At 37.6% G+C, this 21750-nt stretch overlaps 2 protein-coding genes and 1 pseudogene across 2 annotated transcripts; all 3 read right to left on the reverse strand.

The window, feature by feature from the left end:
* Positions 1 to 1479: 1479 nt before the first annotated feature.
* Positions 1480 to 4191, reverse strand: LOC141769640 (zinc-binding protein A33-like). The gene has a single exon (XM_074638934.1). It carries the CDS (start codon positions 3900 to 3902, stop codon positions 2478 to 2480), a length of 1425 nt encoding a protein of 474 aa, XP_074495035.1. The 5' UTR covers positions 3903 to 4191; the 3' UTR covers positions 1480 to 2477.
* A 2009-nt stretch (positions 4192 to 6200) lies between these two features.
* Positions 6201 to 9438, reverse strand: LOC141769641 (zinc-binding protein A33-like; annotated as a pseudogene).
* A 4294-nt stretch (positions 9439 to 13732) lies between these two features.
* On the reverse strand, positions 13733 to 21350 carry LOC141769642 (zinc-binding protein A33-like). Its single transcript, XM_074638935.1, has 2 exons — positions 19390 to 21350; positions 13733 to 15206 (listed from the first exon to the last, which is right to left on the reverse strand). The coding sequence occupies exon 1, from the start codon at positions 20636 to 20638 to the stop codon at positions 19463 to 19465; it is 1176 nt and encodes a 391-aa protein (XP_074495036.1). The 5' UTR covers positions 20639 to 21350; the 3' UTR covers positions 13733 to 15206; positions 19390 to 19462.
* Positions 21351 to 21750: the final 400 nt, after the last annotated feature.

Raw genomic sequence — 21750 nt, forward strand, 5'->3', positions numbered from 1 at the left:
GCTGGTTAAATGGTTGTATGGTTATGTCCCAAACATTGCAGTTATTGCTAAACATAAAGTGAATCCAGCTCACAGTTAGCACTATTTAAAGCTAGCACTGGAGACCTTAAGGCAGCACAAGGCATGGTACATTCCTCAGTCTGTGTGGTCGTGTTACTTTGATACTATACTCTTAAATACTGGATCAATTTGTGTTATAAATATTCAGCACTTTTGCACCAGATTGTGATTGTTGCATCAGTGTTTTACCATTCTCACATATGTATCCTGCACCATGTATATTTATTCATCACTCCAGTGGTGCATTTACTCAATTACTGTACTTAAGAACAAACTTGTTCTTGTTGTACTTGTTCTTTACTTGAGTACTTCCATTTCATGTAACTTTATACTTCTAGTCCACTACATCTCAGAGAGAAATATTGTACTATTTCCTCCACTACATTTGTCTGACAGCTTTAGTTACTTTTCAGATTACAATTCTTTCTTCCTGAAAACCATGTACTGTATCTCCAGATGTGTTGATTTTTAATGTTTGTGATAAACTGAAGGATGAAGTGTTCCTTTATGGGTTGAGACATTTCTCCTACAGTACTTCTTAAGCTAAATAGACTATTTAAAAAAAGTCTCTTGGATCAGCTGGAAAATGCATCGTCACAACGCTGAAGACTGGGCTGTTTTTCTGACATCATGAAAAGTTGACTTTTTAGGACAGCGACGCTACAAACAAACATATGACGATCTTATAGAATATGATGCATTGCTGTAGATTAAACTACCCAACAGTATATAAAGGAGTTAAAATCAACACAACCTTAAACATCTACTGCAGTAAAATGCAGCATACACATTAATGTAGCAGGAATATTAATCCAGAAACATCAAATATAATAGTAAAACACTGACGGGAACATTTTACTGCACAATGAGTACTTTTACTTGAAATGCATTTTACTTATACATACTTTTACCTAAGTACGGTTCTGAATGCAGGACTTTAACTTGTAGTGGAGTATTTTCACAATGTTGTATTAGTACTTTTACTTAAGTAAAGGCTCTGAATACTTCTTCCACCACTGCTCCACTCTACTCATTCTACAGTATGTTGATGTGGAGAGAAAACCTTACAGCTTTAATATTCCTTATTACATATATTGATTATTATTTTTAGTGTATATTTACAGATAACATTACACATGTTCTGCTGAAAGTGGATCTAAGTCCTGGAGAGTTTTGTTGGAAAAGACTGTGGATAGTCATTTGTTTCTTCATCATAGTCAGTCACCTGCACCTTCTAACAGAGGACAGGAATATCTAACTGCAGCACACCAGTGTTGGTGCACACAGTGTCCCTCACCACCTGTATGTACTTCTACATGTCACTAAACAGCTGAGTGGAGTTTTTCTTTTGGTTAACACCAACAGAAAATGAAAGAATTAGAAAAGCACAGAAGGAAGAATGTAAAAGAAACATGGAAATAACGATAAAGTATTTTATTTATTAGCAATCTGTATCCACAACATCTGAATTTAAATGAAGATGCTACAGTAACACAAACTAACAGGCAGCCTCTTTAGTGCTGAATAATTCTATTAGTGTATCTGATTTCTGAGATAATTACATAAACAATTATTGAATGAAGCAACATATCAAGAGGTACAGTCACTTATGATTGTCTCCCAGATACCCAGAGGGATAGTTAGAAATATTTTGAAGGATAAGTAAAAAAGACATTTTTTAAAATAAAGTGTACTTTGTCTCCACCTTGAGGAACTAAACAGAATGAACATTATACCCATAAATCAACACTATCAACTGTATTATTTGGTATGTTGACTCTGAAAATATTTGTTCAAAATGATATAAAATGAATAGAATGTAATTCTGCATCATCACTGCTAAACTGATTTGTTTGCACATAAAACAAGTGAAGGAACTGAAGCGTTTATCTATGAAAGTCACCAGTTACTATGAAACACAATGAAGCAATTGTGAAATGTAAAAAATAAACAAGGTAAAATTAGGCTTTTTTGTGATTATGCAATTTAAAATTATAGCTTTTTTTAATGTAAACTTAAGGTTGTAGGTCCTTGGAAAATAAAATAAAAAATCTGTAGATAGACGTAGAAATATAATTATGACAGTAAATCTACTCGTCCCAGTTCTTGCAGCATATTTACATCACAAACACCATTTTGGCAAGAATGCTTCACACAACTTATTCTGCCTCCATTTATGCTTTAGTTTCTCATTCTGTGCTTTGGAAATATATTTTACAACAAACAAGGAATGTGTTCCATCATGTAATTTGCTTAAAGAGATCAAATCTGAATTTTTCTTTAATCTGGATCCCAATATTTTCTTCGTATACTTTAAAATTACACGATTCTCTCCTATAAAGAACTAACTGACAAGAAAACACCTCCGTTATAAAAATCCTAATAAATCACTTTGACCTCACCACCCTCCCTGAACATCACAGAGAAATCTCAGTTTGGCAGATTTTGATATCAGCAGTTTTAGCATCACCAGCTGGTCCAATATTGAACCATGGGAAGAGTTTCTCAGTGAAAGTGTCTCTGTGAGTGTAGATGTGAGTCATGTCTTCAGGGTCGTAGAAGGACACCTCCCCCTTGTCATAGTCCAGCTGGACTCTGATCCTCTGGAGACTCTTCTTCACTCTGACTGTCTCAGCAAGACCATTAGTGTATTTTCCACAGTGATGAAATAAACACCAGATTCCATATTTTGGTGTGGCATATCTCTTCTCCTTCCTGTCAGCTGACTCTTTTGTCAAACCTACAAGCCAGTGAGGAAGGTCTCCCACCTCCACCTCCCAGCTGTGTTTCCCTGAGCTGAAGCCCTCAGAGCCCAGAACAGTGACATACTGTGTGTTTCTCCCTGGATTGTCAGGAAGCTGCTGGTGTGTGTCTCCATGTCTCACACTGGTCAGATCATCAGACAGATAGAGCCAGCGGTTTGCAGTGTTTGGGTCCAGAATGACAGGACTGAAGTGGACCTTGTCCTTCATCTTCTCCCAGACTCTGAAGGACAGGTTGCCCAGGTGTTTGGCCACATCTATCAGCGCTCCTGAGACCAGCTGTGGATCTGACAGTGAGCACTGGACTCTGGCTCTGGTCTGAGTGGCTTTATAACTGCTGAGGAAGGGCACGTTGTGTTTCTGCAGGTCTTCTTCAACAGCAGAGATACTGTCTGACAGAGAGGAGATGTGCTCCTGAATCATCTTCATCTCTCTGCTGATAGTCTTCCCCTTCTGCTCCTCTTCCTCCCTCAGAGCTGCCAGTCTGGACTCCTCTTCCTCTTTCAGGAACTGGTGGAGCTTGTTGAACTCTGCTCTGATCTGCCTCTCTGTGGACAACAGCTGCTTCTTGGAGTGTTTAACCATTTCATCGTATGTTTTCTCCACTTGTTTGTGTTTGTCCCTCTTGTCCTGTAGACACTCTAAGTCAGATTTCAGCTGGTCCTTCAGGTCACTGACTGCTTGTTCTACAGGAACCACCTTGTGACTCTGGTGGAGAGAAAAGTCACAGACAGGACACACAGCTCTCTCTTCATCCTTACAGAACAGTTTAGGCTCTTCTTGATGTTTACTACACACCTCCACCTTCTTCTCTTCTTTTTCTGTCTCAGATGATCCAGTTTTCTGTCTCTCAGCAAACGAGTCAGACAGTTCCTTCAGAGCAAAGTTCACTGAGATATGATCTTTAGATGATTTTCTTTTACAAATGGGACAGTTTTTGTTTTTAGCTTGTTCCCAGAATTTCTTCAGGCAGCTTGAACAGAAGCTGTGGTTGCAGCTCAGACACACAGGATCTCTGAAAGTCTCTGAACACACGTGGCAGTTCAGGAAACTTTCAACAAGAACAATTTTCTCAGCCATTTCCTCGATTAACAGCAAGACTCACCAAATCTGTGTCCCTTTGAATTAGAGATTACAATCCTTCTGATCTGTGTTTACAGTGGAGATCCTTCACCCTGTAATGGCGTCTCAGCAATGTTGAAATCAGCTTTAAGTTTCAGTTTCCATTCTTTTAAGTAAATAACTGACATTTAATTTTCTAACCAGCTGATGGTGCTATTTGATTAATTAACATATTTTACAGAAGCTTTCCACATAATGTGCCTTAGCATTGTTACCTGTTCAAAAAAATATTTATTTTTAAGTGAAAAACAAAACATACATAATAAAATGCATTGACATTGTAAACAAATGTTTGACTCCAGAAACACCTAGTTAAAACACAAATTTAATATTTTATGTTTAACATGTTTTAAAAAATGTGAATGAAAAACATAAACATAAAAAAACGAACATAACCATAAATGACTGTCTAAGAATCAGCTCCACCATCAGGCCAGTTTCACCAGTCTCTCACTGGCCTCCCACAGTTTCTTTGCCACACCAGCGTCTCTTGCGAAAGGACGCAGAGTAGCTGGTCGGCAGTCGACGAAGTAACCTCCGCTGTGTTTGGCAGCTTCATCTGACACAGCACAGTAAACGACAGTCTGAGCTCCAATCTCACACGGCACAAAACACATCCACATGATCACCTGCATCAGCATCCGGAACAGGATGGAGTAGTGGCACGTCCAACCGCTTTGGACAAAACCTGGAGCGACACATGGAAGCAGAGATATTAGGAGAGATATATGTAGTGTGAGGAATATACACACTGTATGTTCAAGGTGGGCGATATGATTCAACTCTACTAGATCGGAATTAATCAATTTATATCTTGATTTACGTATATCTGTAAAAGTTAACACAATAATAACGTATTAACGCAAATTTGTTTTAACTCCACTAATTTCTTTTAACGCTTTAACGCAACTTGTGATTTTTAAGTTGTACGGACTCAGTTTTAAAACTAGAGTGAAGATACTGGTATCATATGAAACTATAAAAACACAAGGAATCCATTTGTATCAACCATTTCATACTAGCTTGTCGCAAAGGAGGGTCTTTTTCTTTGTGGACATGTGTATGTATGCGTGCATGAAACTGTAAGTTGGCTGGTTAAATGGTTGTATGGTTATGTCCCAAACATTGCAGTTATTGCTAAACATAAAGTTAATCCAGCTCACAGTTAGTACTATTTAAAGCTAGCACTGGAGACCTCAAGGCAGCACAAGGCATGGTACATTCCTCAGTCTGTGTGGTCGTGTTACTTTGCTACTATACTCTTAAATACTGGATCAATTTGTGTTATAACTAATCAGCACTTTTGCATCAGATTGTGATTGTTGCATCAGTGTTTTACCATTCTCGCATATTTATCCTGCACCATGTATATTTATTCATCACTCCAGTGGTGCATTTACTCAATAACTGTACTTAAGTACAAATTTGTTCTTGTTGTACTTGTTCTTTACTTGAGTACTTCCATTTCATGCAACTTTATACTTCTAGTCCACTACATCTCAGAGAGAAATATTGCATTATTTACTCCACTACATTTGTCTGACAGCTTTAGTTACTTTTCAGATAAAAAAATTTCTTCCTGAAAACCATGTACTGTTTCTCCAGATGTGTTGATTTTGAATGTTTGTAATAAACTGAAGGATGAAGTGTTCCTTTATGGGTTGAGACAATTCTCCTACAGTACTTCTTAAGCTAAATAGACTATTTAAAAAGCCTCTTGGATCAGCTGGAAAATGCATCGTCACAACGCTGAAGACTGGGCTGTTTTTCTGACACCATGAAAAGTTGACTTTTTAGGACAGCGACGCTACAAACAAACATATGACGATCTTATAGAATATGATGCATTGCTGTAGATAAAACTACCTAACAGTTTATAGAGGAGTTTAAATCAACACAATCTTAAACATCTACAGCAGTAAAATGCATCATACACATTAATGTAACAGGAATATTAATCCAGAAACTTCAGATATAATAGTAAAACACTGACGGGAACATTTTACTGCACAATGAGTACTTTTACTTGAAATGCATTTTGCTGATACATACTTTTACCTAAGTACGGTTCTGAATGCAGGACTTTAACTTGTAGTGGAGTATTTTCACAGTGTTGTATTTGTACTTTTACTTAAGTAAAGGATCTGAATACTTCTTCCACCACTGCTCCACTCTACTCATTCTACAGTATGTTGATGTGGAGAGAAAACCTTACAGCTTTAATATTCCTGATTATTATTTTTAGTGTGTATTTACAGATAACATTACACATGTTCTGCTGAAAGTGGATTTAAGTCCTGGACAGTTTTGTTGGAAAAGACTGTGGATAGTCATTTGTTTCTTCATCATAGTCAGTCACCTGCACCTTCTAACAGAGGACAGGAATATCTAACTGCAGCACACAAGTGTTGGTGCACACAGTGTCCCTCACCATCTGTATGTACTTCTACATGTCACTAAACAGCTGAGTGGAGTTTTTCTTTTGATTAACACCAACAGAAAATAAAAAATTAGAAAAGCACAGAAGGAAGAATGTAAAAGAAACATGGAAATAATGATAAAGTATTTTATTTATTAGCAATCTGTATCCACAACATCTGAATTTAAATGAAGATGCTTCAGTACCACAAACTAACAGACAGCCTCTTTAGTGCTGAATAATTAGATTTGTGTATCTGATTTCTGAGATAATTACATGAACAATTACTGAAAGAAGCAACATATCAAGAGGTACAGTCACTTATGATTGTCTCCCAGATACCCAGAGGGATAGTTAGAAATATTTTGAAGGATAAGTAATACAGACATTTTCTACAAAACCGTTAAGAAAGGTCAGGTGTTGATGAAACTGTGCAGGAAACAATAATATCCATGTAAAAAATCTGACAAAGTGGAAATAAAATGATCAAAAATCCTCGCCAGCCTATAAAAAAACAAAAGTGTACTTTGTCTCCACCCTGTGGAACTAAACAGAATGAAAATTATACCCATAAATCAACACTATCAACTGTATTATTTGGTATGTTGACTCTGAAAATATTTGTTCAAAATGATATAAAATGAATAGAATGTAATTCTGCATCATCACTGCTAAACTGATTTGTTTACACATAAAACAAGTGAAGGAACTGAAGCGTTTATCTATGAAAGTAACCAGTTACTATGAAACATAATGAAGCAATTGTGAAATGTAAAAAATAAACAAAGTAAAATGAAGCTTTTTGTGATTATTTAATTTAAAATTATAGCTTTTTTGAATGTAAATTTAAGGTTGTAGGTCCTTGGAAAATAAAAAAAAAAAATCTGCAGATAAACGTAGAAATATAATTATGACAGTAAATCTAGTCCCAGTTCTTGCAGCATATTTACATCACAAACACCATTTTGGTGAGAATGCTTCACACAACTTATTCTGTCTCCATTTATGCTTTAGTTTCTCATTCTGTGCTTTGGAAATATATTTTACAACAACCAAGGAATGTGTTCCATCATGTAATTTGCTTTAAGAGATCAAATCAGATTTTTTCTTTAACCTTAATCTCTATATTTTCTTCATGTACTTTAAAATTACACGATTCTCTCCCAAAACGAACTAACTGACAAGAAAACACCTCCGTTATAAAAATCCTTATAAATCACTTCGACCTCACCACCCTCCCTGAAAATCACAGAGAATCTCAGTTTGACAGATTTTGACATCAGCAGTTTTAGCATCACCAGCTGATCCAATACTGAACCATGGGAAGAGTTTCTCAGTGAAAGTGTCTCTGTAAGTGTAGATGGGAGTGATGTCTTTAGGGTTGTAGAAGGACACCTCCCCCCTGTCATAGTCCAGCTGGACTCTGATCCTCTGGAGACTCTTCTTCACTCTGACTGTCTCACCAGCTCCATTAGTGTATTTTCCACTTTCATGAACTAAACACCAGATTCCATATTCTATATAAACCTACATTCCAGTGAGGATGGTCTCCCACCTCCACCTCCCAGCTGTGTTTCCCTGAGCTGAAGCCCTCAGAGCCCAGAACAGTGGCAGAATTAGTGTTTCTCTCTGGATTGTCAGGAAGCTGCTGCTTTGTGTCTCCATTTCTCACACTGGTCAGATCATCAGACAGATAGAGAATGGAGCATCCAGTGTTTGGGTCCAGAATGACCCAACTGAAGTGGACCTTGTCCTTCATCTTCTCCCAGACTCTTAAGGACAGGTTGCCCAGGTGTTTGGCCCCATCTATCAGCGCTCCCGAGACCAGCTGTGGATCTGACAGTGAGCACTGGACTCTGGCTCTGGTCTGAGTGGCTTTATAACTGCTGAGGAAGGGCACGTTGTGTTTCTGCAGGTCTTCTTCAACAGCAGAGATACTGTCTGACAGAGAGGAGATGTGCTCCTGAATCATCTTCATCTCTCTGCTGATAGTCTTCCCCTTCTGCTCCTCTTCCTCCCTCAGAGCTGCCAGTCTGGACTCCTCTTCCTCTTTCAGGAACTGGTGGAGCTTGTTGAACTCTGCTCTGATCTGCCTCTCTGTGGACAACAGCTGCTTCTTGGAGTGTTTAACTATTTCATCGTATGTTTTCTCTACTTGTTTGTGTTTGTCCCTCTTGTCCTGTAGAGACTCTAAGTCAGATTTCAGCTGGTCCTTCAGGTCACTGACTGCTTGTTCTATAGGAACCACCTTGTGACTCTGGTGGAGAGAAAACTCACAGACAGGACACACAGCTTTATCTTCATCCTTACAGAACCAATATGGGACTTCTGGATGTTTATCACACACCACCTCCTCTTTCTTCTCTTCTTTTTCTGTCTCAGATGATCCAGCTTTCTGTCTCTCAGCAAACAAGTCAGACAGTTCCTTCAGAGCAAAGTTCACTGCTGGTTCATCTTTTGAGGACTTTGTTTTACAAATGGGACAGTTTTTGTTTTCAGCTTGTTCCCAGAATTTCTTCAGGCAGCTTGAACAGAAGCTGTGGCTGCAGCTCAGAGACACAGGATCTCTGAAAGTCTCTGAACACACATGGCAGTTCAGGTAACTTTCAACAAGAACAATTTTCTCAGCCATTTCCTCGATTAACAGCAAGACTCACCAAATCTGTGTCCCTTTGAATTACAGATGACAATCCTTCTGATCTGTGTTTACAGTGGAGATCCTTCACCCTGTAATGGCGTCTCAGCAATGTTGAAATCAGCTTTAAGTTTCAGTTTCCATTCTTTTAAGTAAATAACTGACATTTAATTTTCTATCCAGCAGATGGTGGTGTTTGATTAATTAACATATTTTACAGAAGCTTTCCACATAATGTGCCTTAGCATTGTTACCTGTTTAAAAAAATATTTATTTTTAAATGAAAAACAAAACATACATAATAAAATGCGTTGACATTGTAAACAAATGTTTGACTCCAGAAACACCTAGTTAAAACACAAAACATTTAATATTTTATGTTTAACATGTTTTAAGAAATAACCACCATGTCAAATCATGTGTTATTCAACCAAAGTGTTAAATCATGAAATCATATTTTTATTAAATAAAAATTTACTCAATGAAAAACAAACATTTAAAAACGTACATAACCATAAATAACTCTCTAAGAATCAGTTCCACCATCAGGCCAGTTTCACCAGTCTCTCACTGGCCTCCCACAGTTCCTTTGCCACACCAGCGTCTCTTGCGAAAGGACGCAGAGTAGCTGGTCGGCAGTCGATGAAGTAACCTCCGCTGTGTTTGGCAGCTTCATCTGACACAGCACAGTAGACGACAGTCTGAGCTCCAATCTCACACGGCACAAAAAACATCCACATGATCACCTGCATCAGCATCTGGAACAGGATGGAGTAGTGGCACGTCCAACCGCTTTGGACAAAACCTGGAGCGACATGTAACCCTCTGGGAAAACCAGTTGTTTCTAAAACATTTAGAGATATTTCCCTCACTGAGAATTCCTTTTATTTAATAAATAACCACATTCCTTATTTTATTCTGAAATTCATTTATCACTGTTTATTTTATTTCCGTTTTTGCTCAGAGATCTAACTTTGCATCAGGATGTGTTCTACCGGTCAAAAACTTGACAACAAATAAGCTTATTGGTTCAAAGTGAAATAACTGTTGCTATTGGTGTAAAACATTCCAAGTCCCGCCTCCTCACTCAAGTTAGAGACGCAGTGGAGTGTGGAAAAAACGGAGATTGATGAGAGAGCAGCGGAGAAGCTAGATTTACAGAGTGATATTATTGCTACTTATACTTGATATACTACTGAACAGAGAGAAGTAAAACTATATATGAGCCAGTAAGAGCTCCGTCACCTATTGAAGCGACCTGAGAACATCGTTTTATTCTTTTCTTTTCTCAGTGAGTTCTAAACATTAAAGCAGCCGCCGCACATGGCAACACGAGCCAAATGCACTGTGAGCTAGCATAGCGAAATGTTTTGCCACTGAGTTGTATTCTAAAATTATATTTTGTATTTCTTTGGTGATAGAGGCAGAAAGAAATATTTATGTGTAATATGTGTGTGTTATTTACATTGTGTGGACAGAGATAGGGATTATTTAGCTGAAGTTCATGGGTTATGAGATTAGCTTGATTCTGTTCATCCCTGTGCTGCTTGTGTGCATCAACGCAAGGTGTCAGTGTTGTGACAGGGAAAGTATTCACATTGCCTTACTCACAATATTCACATATAGTGAGTATTTAATGTTTAAACTGTAGGTTGTTTGCATAATAATCTACAACTCAAATGGGTTCACACTTATTAAATAGTCATTTAATAGTGTTGTTTACACTTTACTATTGAGTGGTTTATAATAATAGTGAGGTTGACATATTTCATATGTTAATATTATGATGCAAGTTAATATTGTGATACAACAGTTATCCTACATTCATGGGTTAAGCATTGAAAAGTTGTATTATATGTTGATATTGATAAAATTAAACTACAGTTAAGAGCTTGGATAGATTTGCATATATTGCTATATAAGCCGTGTTATTTTACACAGGCTAGGTTTTCTGGATACCCTTGAACTCCGGATTTGGATTGGAATCTCTCCCTGACGAGGGGGATGGCGAGCTACCCGTGCTGAGCACCTGGATTGAGGAGCGCTTTCAACTTGGAATGTTTTACACCAATAGCAACAGTTATTTCACTTTGAACCAATAAGCTTATTTGTTGTCAAGTTTTTGACCGGTAGAACACATCCTGATGCAAAGTTAGAACTCTGAGCAAAAACGGAAATAAAATAAACAGTGATAAATGAATTTCAGAATAAAATAAGGAATGTGGTTATTTATTAAATAAAAGGAATTCTCAGTGAGGGAAATATCTCTAAATGTTTTAGAAACAACTGGTTTTCCCAGAGGGTTACAGACACATGGAAGCAGAGATATTAGGAGAGATATATGTAGTGTGAGGAATATACACACTGTATGTTCAAGGTGGGCGATATGATTCAACTCTTCTAGTTTTGGATTAGTCATTTTATATCTTGATTTACGTATATCTGTAAAAGTTAACGCGGTAATAATGTATTAACGCAAATTTGTTTTAACTCCACTAATTACTTTAACGCATTAACGCACCTTGTGAATCCATTGGTATCAACCATTTCATACTAGCTTGTCGCGAAGGAGGGTCTTTTCTCTGTGGACATGTGCATGTATGCGTGCATGAAACTGTAAGTTGGCTGGTTAAATGGTTGTATGGTTATGTCTCAAACATTGCAGTTATTGCTAAACATAAAGTGAATCAGTTAGTATATAGTTAGTATTATTTAAAGCTAGTACTGGAGACCTCAAGGCAGTACAAGGCATGGTACATTCCTCAGTCTGTGTGGTCGTGTTACTTTGCTACTATACTCTTAAATACTGGATCAATTTGTGTTGTAAATATTCAGCATTTGTTGGTCATATTTATTTGTCCAAGGTTGCCTTTTGCACCAGATTGTGGTTGTTGCATCAGTGTTTTACCATTTTCACATATTTATCCTGCACCATGTTCATTTATTCACTTCTCCAGTGAAGATGACCTTGCATGCTTTGCTATGGGGCTCTGTGTTGTCAGTGCAGAATGGCTTCCTTTTGTACATAGCTCAGAGAACACGAGGAGCGCTTGTTGACCATCAGCACCAAGAGTGACTGTTGCTTCACTTCTCCTGCATGTCACTTTGAGGAACAGTATGGAGGACGAAAACGGCCAAAATAAAAAAAGAATAAATAAATGAAGAGATATTGTTGTTTTAAATACATACAATTTAATAATTAATTAATTAATTAATTAAAAAATAAATTTAAAATAATAATACAAATTAATTTAAAATAAAGAAAGAAATGGAAAAGTTAATAAAAATGTAATTAAAGAGTATATAGGGGAATTAATACAATAATAAATAAATAAAGAAGCAAATAACATTTCATGTCACATTTTATAAATTAATCAATGCCTACATCTATTTTTTATATTTTTGGTACATTTAATGGCATATGTATGTATTTATCGAGTCATTTATGTATTTGTTTTATATCTTGACAGGTTCCTACCTCCATAGTACAGCACTTTGAGTCCAACTGACAGATGAGAGGCAGTTCAGAGAGTGAATGAGCTCCAGCAGGGGTCGCAGTCACACAAAGTAAAGCACCAACACACTCAGATGGAGGCCACGTTGATGCTTCTAATGTAGCTGCACAATAAGTTGACTTTAGTGTCTCTAAATCTATCAGACAATGCAGTCAGACAACAACAGTTTATCACTGTAGAATAAGAAAAAGCTCCCATTATAATTATTGATCACAGTTATGACCAAAATGATTACAGTTTGACATCATGATGTTGATACATGATTGTTTTCCTCAGAGATTTTGAGGAACAAAATCATTCTCCTTTATTCATCTTATATCAGCAACTGTTTCCAGATGCTTTTTACTTTCTTAACTAAATGAAATGCACCGATAGCGCTAATAAACCCTGATTCTGTATGAAAGATCAAAGCTGACATCATGACAGATAATGATTCATTGTGCAGCTCTACATATAAACTACATTACCGGTCCTTCTCTGGTCTCTTGAGGTCAGTGCGAGCTCTGCTGCCTTCCTGTCAGCTGTTTAGTCAGATGAAGCATCGCTGAGATAAACTGGAGCCACTGCGTTCACTCTGAACCTCTGCCATCTTCTTTCTCCAGCCAGTGACTAAGTTGCACTGACAACACTGAGTTGGCTTCTCTTCGTCTTTCACTCTTTCTCCCATTCCCTCTGTTTCCAACCTTATTCAATCATTTCTCTGCAGTTGGCTCTTTTCTAGTTTCCCTTTGTCTCTTTCTGTCACTTTGGGTTTCTTCTCTATAATAATATTAATCCTCTAGTTCTCTGATTCTTCGGATTATTGCTCTGTTCTCTTACATGCTACACGTGTTTCTATAACTTCAAGAAAATGTGTTAAGGTGTTATCAATAAAATGATCATTTAAATAGAAAAGTGAATCAGTTTCTGTGTTGCAGCACAGCTTTGATTTTATATTGATAGAAGAAACTCAGGACAGAAATTAACTCGTTAATGTTTTTTAGGGATGCACCGATCCGACTTTTTCAGTCCCGATACCGAGAGCGATACCTGGGCTTTGGGTATCAGCCTATACCGAGTACCGATCTGATACCAGTGAGTAATCAATAAGCTGTATGCCTCACTGTGTGGAAGTGACTGGGATCATTCTTTTATGTGAAAGGCAACATCAGACTTGACTTAAACATTGCTTTCATAACTTTGTAAAACAAAATGTGACCAATAAATACATAGATATAAATTTATTTAATTGTTCTTTTTTATTAAATAATAAATCATACAGTAACTTGGTAAACAATCCTCAAAATTAATAGTAATTACAATTCAAGTGTAAACATTTTTAATGTAGCAACAAATTGGTCAAAACTTAAACAGGAATTAAAATTACAGTATATAATGTATATAGTATATAAACATAAAATTGAATTGAATAGATCAGCCTCATTGTCACCGATATCTGATCCAGTTATTTGAATCAATATCGGCCCGATATCGATCCAGTACCGGTATCGGTGCGTCCCTAATGTTTCTGACCAGAATATTTGCTGACCAGGTAGAAAACATACAAGTTGTTGAATCCAACATGAAGTGAATCCACAGTGTGAAATCCTGCAGTTCATCCAACACAGTCTCATGTGCTGATGGGTTGTTTCACATCTAATGCACATTTAACATAAACACAGAGGAACAAACAGCAGCTCCGCCTTCATAAATGTTCAAGAATTATGAAATAAATGCTGCTATGCAGTCTGAAAGATAAAGATTAATGTTAGAGATCAAGATTAAGGTGACCACTGCTCGCAACCTTTAAAATTCAACATCCACAATTCAATTCAAGGTCAGGGCTTTGCCGTCAACATTTAATATGTATTATTGGAAATGAGAAAATTATTTATCAAGAAACAATTCCAAACATTTGCTCCAATTTGAGAATTTGTTGTTTCTATTATGCATTTTTCAGTTTTCTGATATTTCAATCAACAGATTCTTTGATAATAGAAACAGTCTTTAGTTGCAGCCCTAATCCACACAATCTTAAAGTCAATATTTTTAATTTTATTGCAATTTTGGGCTTCTCTAATTTGGTTTAAACATTGAAGAGTAATATAAATATTATCAAGCAATTTCTGCAGAATTTTCTACAGTCAAAGAAACACAAATAAGAAAGTAAATTGAGTTTGTTTGGATAACACAGAGATAATATATAAAATATGTCTGACAGTCAGCAGTCACACATGGTAAAGAAATAACAGATGAATTATTATTATCAACATTGGTCCATTCTGCAAAGTAAAACATGATGTTGATTTTTATAAAGCATTTAGAAATCTGAATGTAATCATATAAATGCATTTTCAGAAAGTTATTTACTGAATTACTTTCACAACCTGGATAATTAAAAGATGAAAAGTAATTCTAAAATGTCAAAAATAAAACAAGGTAAGATGAGGCTTTCTGTGGTTATATGATTTAAAATTAAAGACTATTTGAAAAAAATATGCAAACTGAAGTTTGTTAATCCTTGAAAATAAAAAAAATCTGTAGATAAAAGTAAAAATAAAATGATCACAAGAAATCTACTCGTCCCAGTTCTACGACACAAACACATCATGTTATTTGCTGAAAGAGATCAAATCTTATGTTTTCTCTCATCTGGATCTCTACATCTTCTTCATGTACTTTCAAATGACAGATTCTCTCCTATAAAGAACTATCTGACAAGAAAACACCTCCGTTATAAAAATCCTTATAAATCACTTCGACCTCACCACCCTCCCTGAACATCACAGAGAATCTCAGTTTGACAGATTTTGATATCAGCAGTTTTAGCATCACCAGCTGATCCAATGTCAAAATATGGGAAGAGTTTCTCAGTGAAAGTGTCTCTGTGAGTGTAGATGTGAGTCATGTCTTCAGGGTCGTAGAAGGACACCTCCCCCCTGTCATAGTCCAGCTGGACTCTGATCCTCTGGAGACTTTTCTTCACTCCGACTGTCTTACCAACAACATCAATGTATTTTACACTTTGATGAGTTAAACACCAGATTCCATCTTCTGGTGAAGCTCCTGCCTCCCCCTTCCTCTCAGCTGACTCTTTAGCCAAACCTACATTCCAGTCAGGATGGTCTCCCACCTCAACCTCCCAGCTGTGTTTCCCTGAGCTAAAGCCCTCAGAGCCCAGAACAGTGGCATACTCAGTGAATCTCTCTGGATTGTCAGGAAGCTGCTGGTCTGTGTCTCCATTTCTCACACTGGTCAGATCATCAGACAGATAGAGATCGGGGTGTGCAGTGTTTGGGTCCAGAATGACAGGACTGAAGTGGACCTTGTCCTTCATCTTCTCCCAGACTCTGAAGGACAGGTTGCCCAGGTGTTTGGCCACATCTATCAGCGCTCCTGAGACCAGCTGTGGATCTGACAGTGAGCACTGGACTCTGGCTCTGGTCTGAGTGGCTTTATAACTGCTGAGGAAGGGCACGTTGTGTTTCTTCAGGTCTTCTTCAACAGTAGAGATACTGTCTGACAGAGAGGAGATGTGCTTCTTAATCATGTTCATCTTTCTGCTGATAGTCTTCCCCTTCTGCTCCTCTTCCTCCCTCAGAGCTGCCAGTCTGGACTCCTCTTCCTCTTTCAGGAACTGGTGGAGCTTGTTGAACTCTGCTCTGATCTGCCTCTCTGTGAACAACAGCTGCTTCTTGGAGTGTTTAACCATTTCATCGTATGTTTTCTCTACTTGTTTGTGTTTGTCCCTCTTGTCCTGTAGAGACTCTAAGTCAGATTTCAGCTGGTCCTTCAGGTCACTGACTGCTTGTTCTATAGGAACAACCTTGTGACTCTGGTGGAGAGAAATCTCACAGACAGGACACACAGCTTTCTGCTCGTCCTCACAGAACAGTTTAAGCTCTTCTTGATGTTTACACACCGCCTCCACCTTCTTCTTCTTTTTTTTTGGCTCAGATGATCCAGCTTTCTATCTCTCAGCAAAGGAGTCAGCCAGTTCCTTCATTTCAAAGTTCACTCCTGGAAAAACCTTTGACGATTTGTTTTTACAAATGGGACAGTTTTTGTTTTCAGCTTGTTCCCAGATTTTCTTCAGGCAGCTTGAACAGAAGCTGTGGCTGCAGCTCAGAGACACAGGATCTCTGAAAGTCTCTGAACACACATGGCAGTTCAGATAACTTTCAACAAGAGCGGTTTTCTCAGCCATTTGTCTTGGTATCTAAATTGTCTTTCAAAAGCAAGACTCACCGAGTTACTGTCCCGTCTCTTGATTGCTTCAAATAATCCAAACGTGTGTTTTCCAGCAGAGATCTCACACCCTGTGATGGCGTCTCAGCTCTGATCAACAATGTCAAAAATGTTCTTTCATCCTCACTCACCTCCGTCACAGGGTGAATTATTAGGAGGAAATGCTGCCATGTCAATTAGTCATCATCAGATGGTGTCAGGATGTTTTCAGAGGTACATTTTCTCTCTTCATTCACTACAGCACAAATTCATTGTCTGTAGGCAAATTATAGGTCTTAACATTTCTTTTGTTTCTTGTCTACTTTATAAAGAATTTAACTTCTACAGCTCATAAAAAAACCCTGAACTAGAAACAAGGAGAGTTTTGTCTTGAGTCCTCCAGTGAGGACTGAACATTTGATGAGGCTGACTGACACTAAACCAGTTCAACAACATTTTTTATTTTGCAGCCAACAGGAACAAGAGAAAACATGTTCTGCTAACATGTCAGTGATACTTTGTTTATTACATCCAGATTGTGATTGTTGCATCAGTGTTTTACCATTCTCGCGTATTTATCCTGCACCATGTATATTTATTCATCACTCCAGTGGTGCATTTACTCAATAACTGTACTTAAGAACAAACTTGTTCTTGTTGTACTTGTTCTTTACTTGAGTACTTCCATTTCATGCAACTTTATACTTCTAGTCCACTACATCTCAGAGAGAAATATTGTACTATTTCCTCCACTACATTTGTCTGACAGCTTTAGTTACTTTTCAGATTACAGTTTTGTCTTCCTGAAAACCATGTACTGTTTCTCCAGATGTGTTGGTTTTGAATGTTTGTGATAAACTGAAGGATGAAATGTTCCTTTATGGGTTGAGACATTTCTCCTACAGTACTTCTTAAGCTAAATAGACTATTTAAAAAGCCTCTAGGATCAGCTGGAAAATGCATCGTCACAACGCTGAAAACTGGGCTGTTTTTCTGACACCATGAAAAGTTGACTTTTTAGGACAGCGACGCTACAAACAAACATATGACGATCTTATAGAATATGATGCATTGCTGTAGATTAAACTACCCACCAGTATATAAAGGAGTTAAAATCAACACAACCTTAAACATCTACAGCAGTAAAATGCATCATACACATTAATGTAACAGGAATATTAATCCAGAAACATCAGATATAATAGTAAAACACTGACGGGAACATTTTACTGCACAATGAGTACTTTTACTTGAAATACATTTTGCTGATACATACTTTTACCTAAGTACGGTTCTGAATGCAGGACTTTAACTTGTAGTGGAGTATTTTCACAGTGTTGTATTAATACTTTTACTTAAGTAAAGGCTCTGAATACTTCTTCCACCACTGCTCCACTCTACTCATTCTACAGTATGTTGATGTGGAGAGAAAACCTTACAGCTTTAATATTCCTTATTACATATATTGATTATTATTTTTAGTGTATATTTACAGATAACATTACACATGTTCTGCTGAAAGTGGATTTAAGTCCTGGACAGTTTTGTTGGAAAAGACTGGATAGTCATTTGTTTCTTCATCATAGTCAGTCACCTGCACCTTCTAACAGAGGACAGGAATATCTAACTGCAGCACACCAGTGTTGGTGCACACAGTGTCCCTCACCACCTGTATGTACTTCTACATGTCACTAAACAGCTGAGTGGAGTTTTTCTTTTGGTTAACACCAACAGAAAATAAAAAATTAGAAAAGCACAGAAGGAAGAATGTAAAAGAAACATGGAAATAATGATAAAGTATTTTATTTATTATCAATCTGTATCCACAACATCTGAATTGAAATGAAGATGCTACAGTATCACAAACTAACAGGCAGCCTCTTTAGTGCTGAATAATTCCATTTGTGTATCTGATTTCTGAGATAATTACATGAACAATTACAAAACTGTGCAGGAAACAATAATATCCATGTAAAAAATGTGACAAAGTGGAAATAAAATGATCAAAACCCACGCCAGTCTGTAAAAAGTAAAAGTGTACTTTGTCTCCACCTTGTGGAACTAAACAGAATGAAAATTATACCCATAAATCAACACTTATCTGTATTATTTGGTATGTTGACTCTGAAAATATTTGTTCAAAATGATATAAAATGAATAGAATGTAATTCTGCATCATCACTGCTAAACTGATTTGTTTGCACATAAAACAAGTGAAGGAACTGAAGCGTTTATCTATGAAAGTAACCAGTTACTATGAAACACAATGAAGCAATTGTGAAATGTAAAAAATAAACAAGGAAAATTTAAGCTTTTTGTGATTATGTAATTTAAAATTATAGCTTTTTTTTAGTGTAAATTTAAGGTTGTAGGTCCTTGGAACATAAAATAAAAAATCTGTAGATAAACGTAGAAATATAATCATGACAGTAAATCTACTCGTCCCAGTTCTTGCAGCATATTTACATCAGAAACACCATTTTGGCGAGAATGCTTCACACAACTTATTCAGCCTCCATTTATGCTTTAGTTTCTCATTCTGTGCTTTGGAAATATATTTTACAACAACCAAGGAATGTGTTCCATCATGTAATCTGCTTAAAGAGATTAAATCAGATTTTTTCTTTAACCTTAATCTCTAGATTTTCTTCATGTACTTTAAAATTACACGATTCTCTCCTATAAAGAACTAACTGACAAGAAAACACCTCCGTTATAAAAATCCTAATAAATCACTTCAACCTCACCACCCTCCCTGAACATCACAGAGAATCTCAGTTTGACAGATTTTGATATCAGCAGTTTTAGCATCACCAGCTGATCCAATACTGAACCATGGGAAGAGTTTCTCAGTGAAAGTGTCTCTGTGAGTGTAGATGTGAGTCATGTCTTCAGGGTCGTAGAAGGACACCTCCCCCCTGTCATAGTCCAGCTGGACTCTGATCCTCTGGAGACTCTTCTTCACTCTGACTGTCTCACCAAAACCACTAGTGTATTTTCCACTGAAAAGAGTTAAACACCAGATTCCATATTCTGGTGAATGAATTCGCTCTCCCTTCCTGTCAGCTGACTCTTTAGCCAAACCTACATTCCAGTAAGGATGGTCTCCCACCTCCACCTCCCAGCTGTGTTTCCCTGAGCTGAAGCCCTCAGAGCCCAGGACAGTGTGATACTTAGTGAATCTCTCTGGATTGTCAGGAAGCTGCTGGATTGTGTCTCCACATCTCACACTGGTCAGATCATCGGACAGATAGAGACCGGGTTTTGCAGTGTTTGGGTCCAGAATGACAGGACTGAAGTGGACCTTGTCCTTCATCTTCTCCCAGACTCTGAAGGACAGGTTGCCCAGGTGTTTGGCCACATCTACCAGCAATCCTGAGACCAGCTGTGGATCTGACAGTGAGCACTGGACTCTGGCTCTGGTCTGAGTGTCTTTATAACTGCTGAGGAAGGGCACGTTGTGTTTCTGCAGGTCTTCTTCAACAGCAGAGATACTGTCTGACAGAGAGGAGATGTGCTCCTGAATCATCTTCATCTCTCTGCTGATAGTCTTCCCCTTCTGCTCCTCTTCCTCCCTCAGAGCTGCCAGTCTGGACTCCTCTTCCTCTTTCAGGAACTGGTTGAGCTTGTTGAACTCTGCTCTGATCTGCCTCTCTGTGGACAACAGCTGCTTCTTGGAGTGTTTAACTATTTCATCATATGTTTTCTCTACTTGTTTGTGTTTGTCCCTCTTGTCCTGTAGAGACTCTAAGTCAGATTTCAGCTGGTCCTTCAGGTCACTGACTGCTTGTTCTACAGGAACCACCTTGTGACTCTGGTGGAGAGAAAACTCACAGACAGGACACACAGCTCTCTCTTCATCCTTACAGAACCAATATGTGACTTCTGGATGTTTATCACACACCACCTCCTCTTTCATCTCTTCTTTTTCTGTCTCAGATGATCCAGCTTTCTGTCTCCCAGCAAACGAGTCAGACAGTTCCTTCAGAGCAAAGTTCACTGCTGGTTCATCTGTTGAGGACTTTGTTTTTCAAATGGGACAGATTTTGTTTTTAGTTTGTTCCCAGAATTTCTTCAGGCAGCTTGAACAGAAGCTGTGGTTGCAGCTCAGAGACACAGGATCTCTGAAAGTCTCTGAACACACGTGGCAGTTCAGGAAACGTTCAAGAAGAGCAATTTTCTCAGCCATTTCCTCTGATTAACAGCAAGACTCACCAAATCTGTTTCCCTTTGAATTAGAGATTACAATCCTTCTGATCTGTGTTTACAGTGGAGATCCTTCACCCTGTAATGGCGTCTCAGCAATGTTGAAATCAGCTTTAAGTTTCAGTTTCCATTCTTTTAAGTAAATAACTGACATTTAATTTTCTAACCAGCTGATGGTGCTATTTGATTAATTAACATATTTTACAGAAGCTTTCCACATAATGTGCCTTAGCATTGTTACCTGTTTAAAAAAATATTTATTTTTAAATGAAATACAAAACATACATAATAAAATGCGTTGACATTGTAAACAAATGTTTGACTCCAGAAACACCTAGTTAAAACACAAATTTAATATTTTATGTTTAACATGTTTTAAGAAATAACCACCATGTCAAATCATGTGTTATTAAACCAAAGTGTTAAATCATGAATTCATATTTTTATTAAATAAAAATGTCAATGAAAAACATAAACATAAAATAAAACGTACATAACCATAAATAACTCTCTAAGAATCAACTCCACCATCAGGCCAGTTTCACCAGTCTCTCACTGGCCTCCCACAGTTCCTTTGCCACACCAGCGTCTCTTGCGAAAGGACGCAGAGTAGCTGGTCGGCAGTCGACGAAGTAACCTCCGCTGTGTTTGGCAGCTTCATCTGACACAGCACAGTAGACGACAGTCTGAGCTCCAATCTCACACGGCACAAAAAACATCCACATGATCACCTGCATCAGCATCCGGAACAGGATGGAGTAGTGGCACGTCCAACCGCTTTGGACAAAACCTGGAGCGACACATGGAAGCAGAGATATTAGGAGA

Source organism: Sebastes fasciatus, chromosome 6 (assembly GCF_043250625.1).
Source record: "Sebastes fasciatus isolate fSebFas1 chromosome 6, fSebFas1.pri, whole genome shotgun sequence".
NCBI classification, from domain to species: Eukaryota; Metazoa; Chordata; class Actinopteri; order Perciformes; family Sebastidae; genus Sebastes; species Sebastes fasciatus.

Coding starts and splice junctions, on each gene's coding strand:
- LOC141769640 (XM_074638934.1), bottom strand. CDS start 3,902: ATGGCTGAGAAAATTGTTCTTGTTGAAAGTTTCCTGAACTGCCACGTG.
- LOC141769642 (XM_074638935.1), bottom strand. CDS start 20,638: ATGAAAGAGGAGGTGGTGTGTGATAAACATCCAGAAGTCACATATTGG.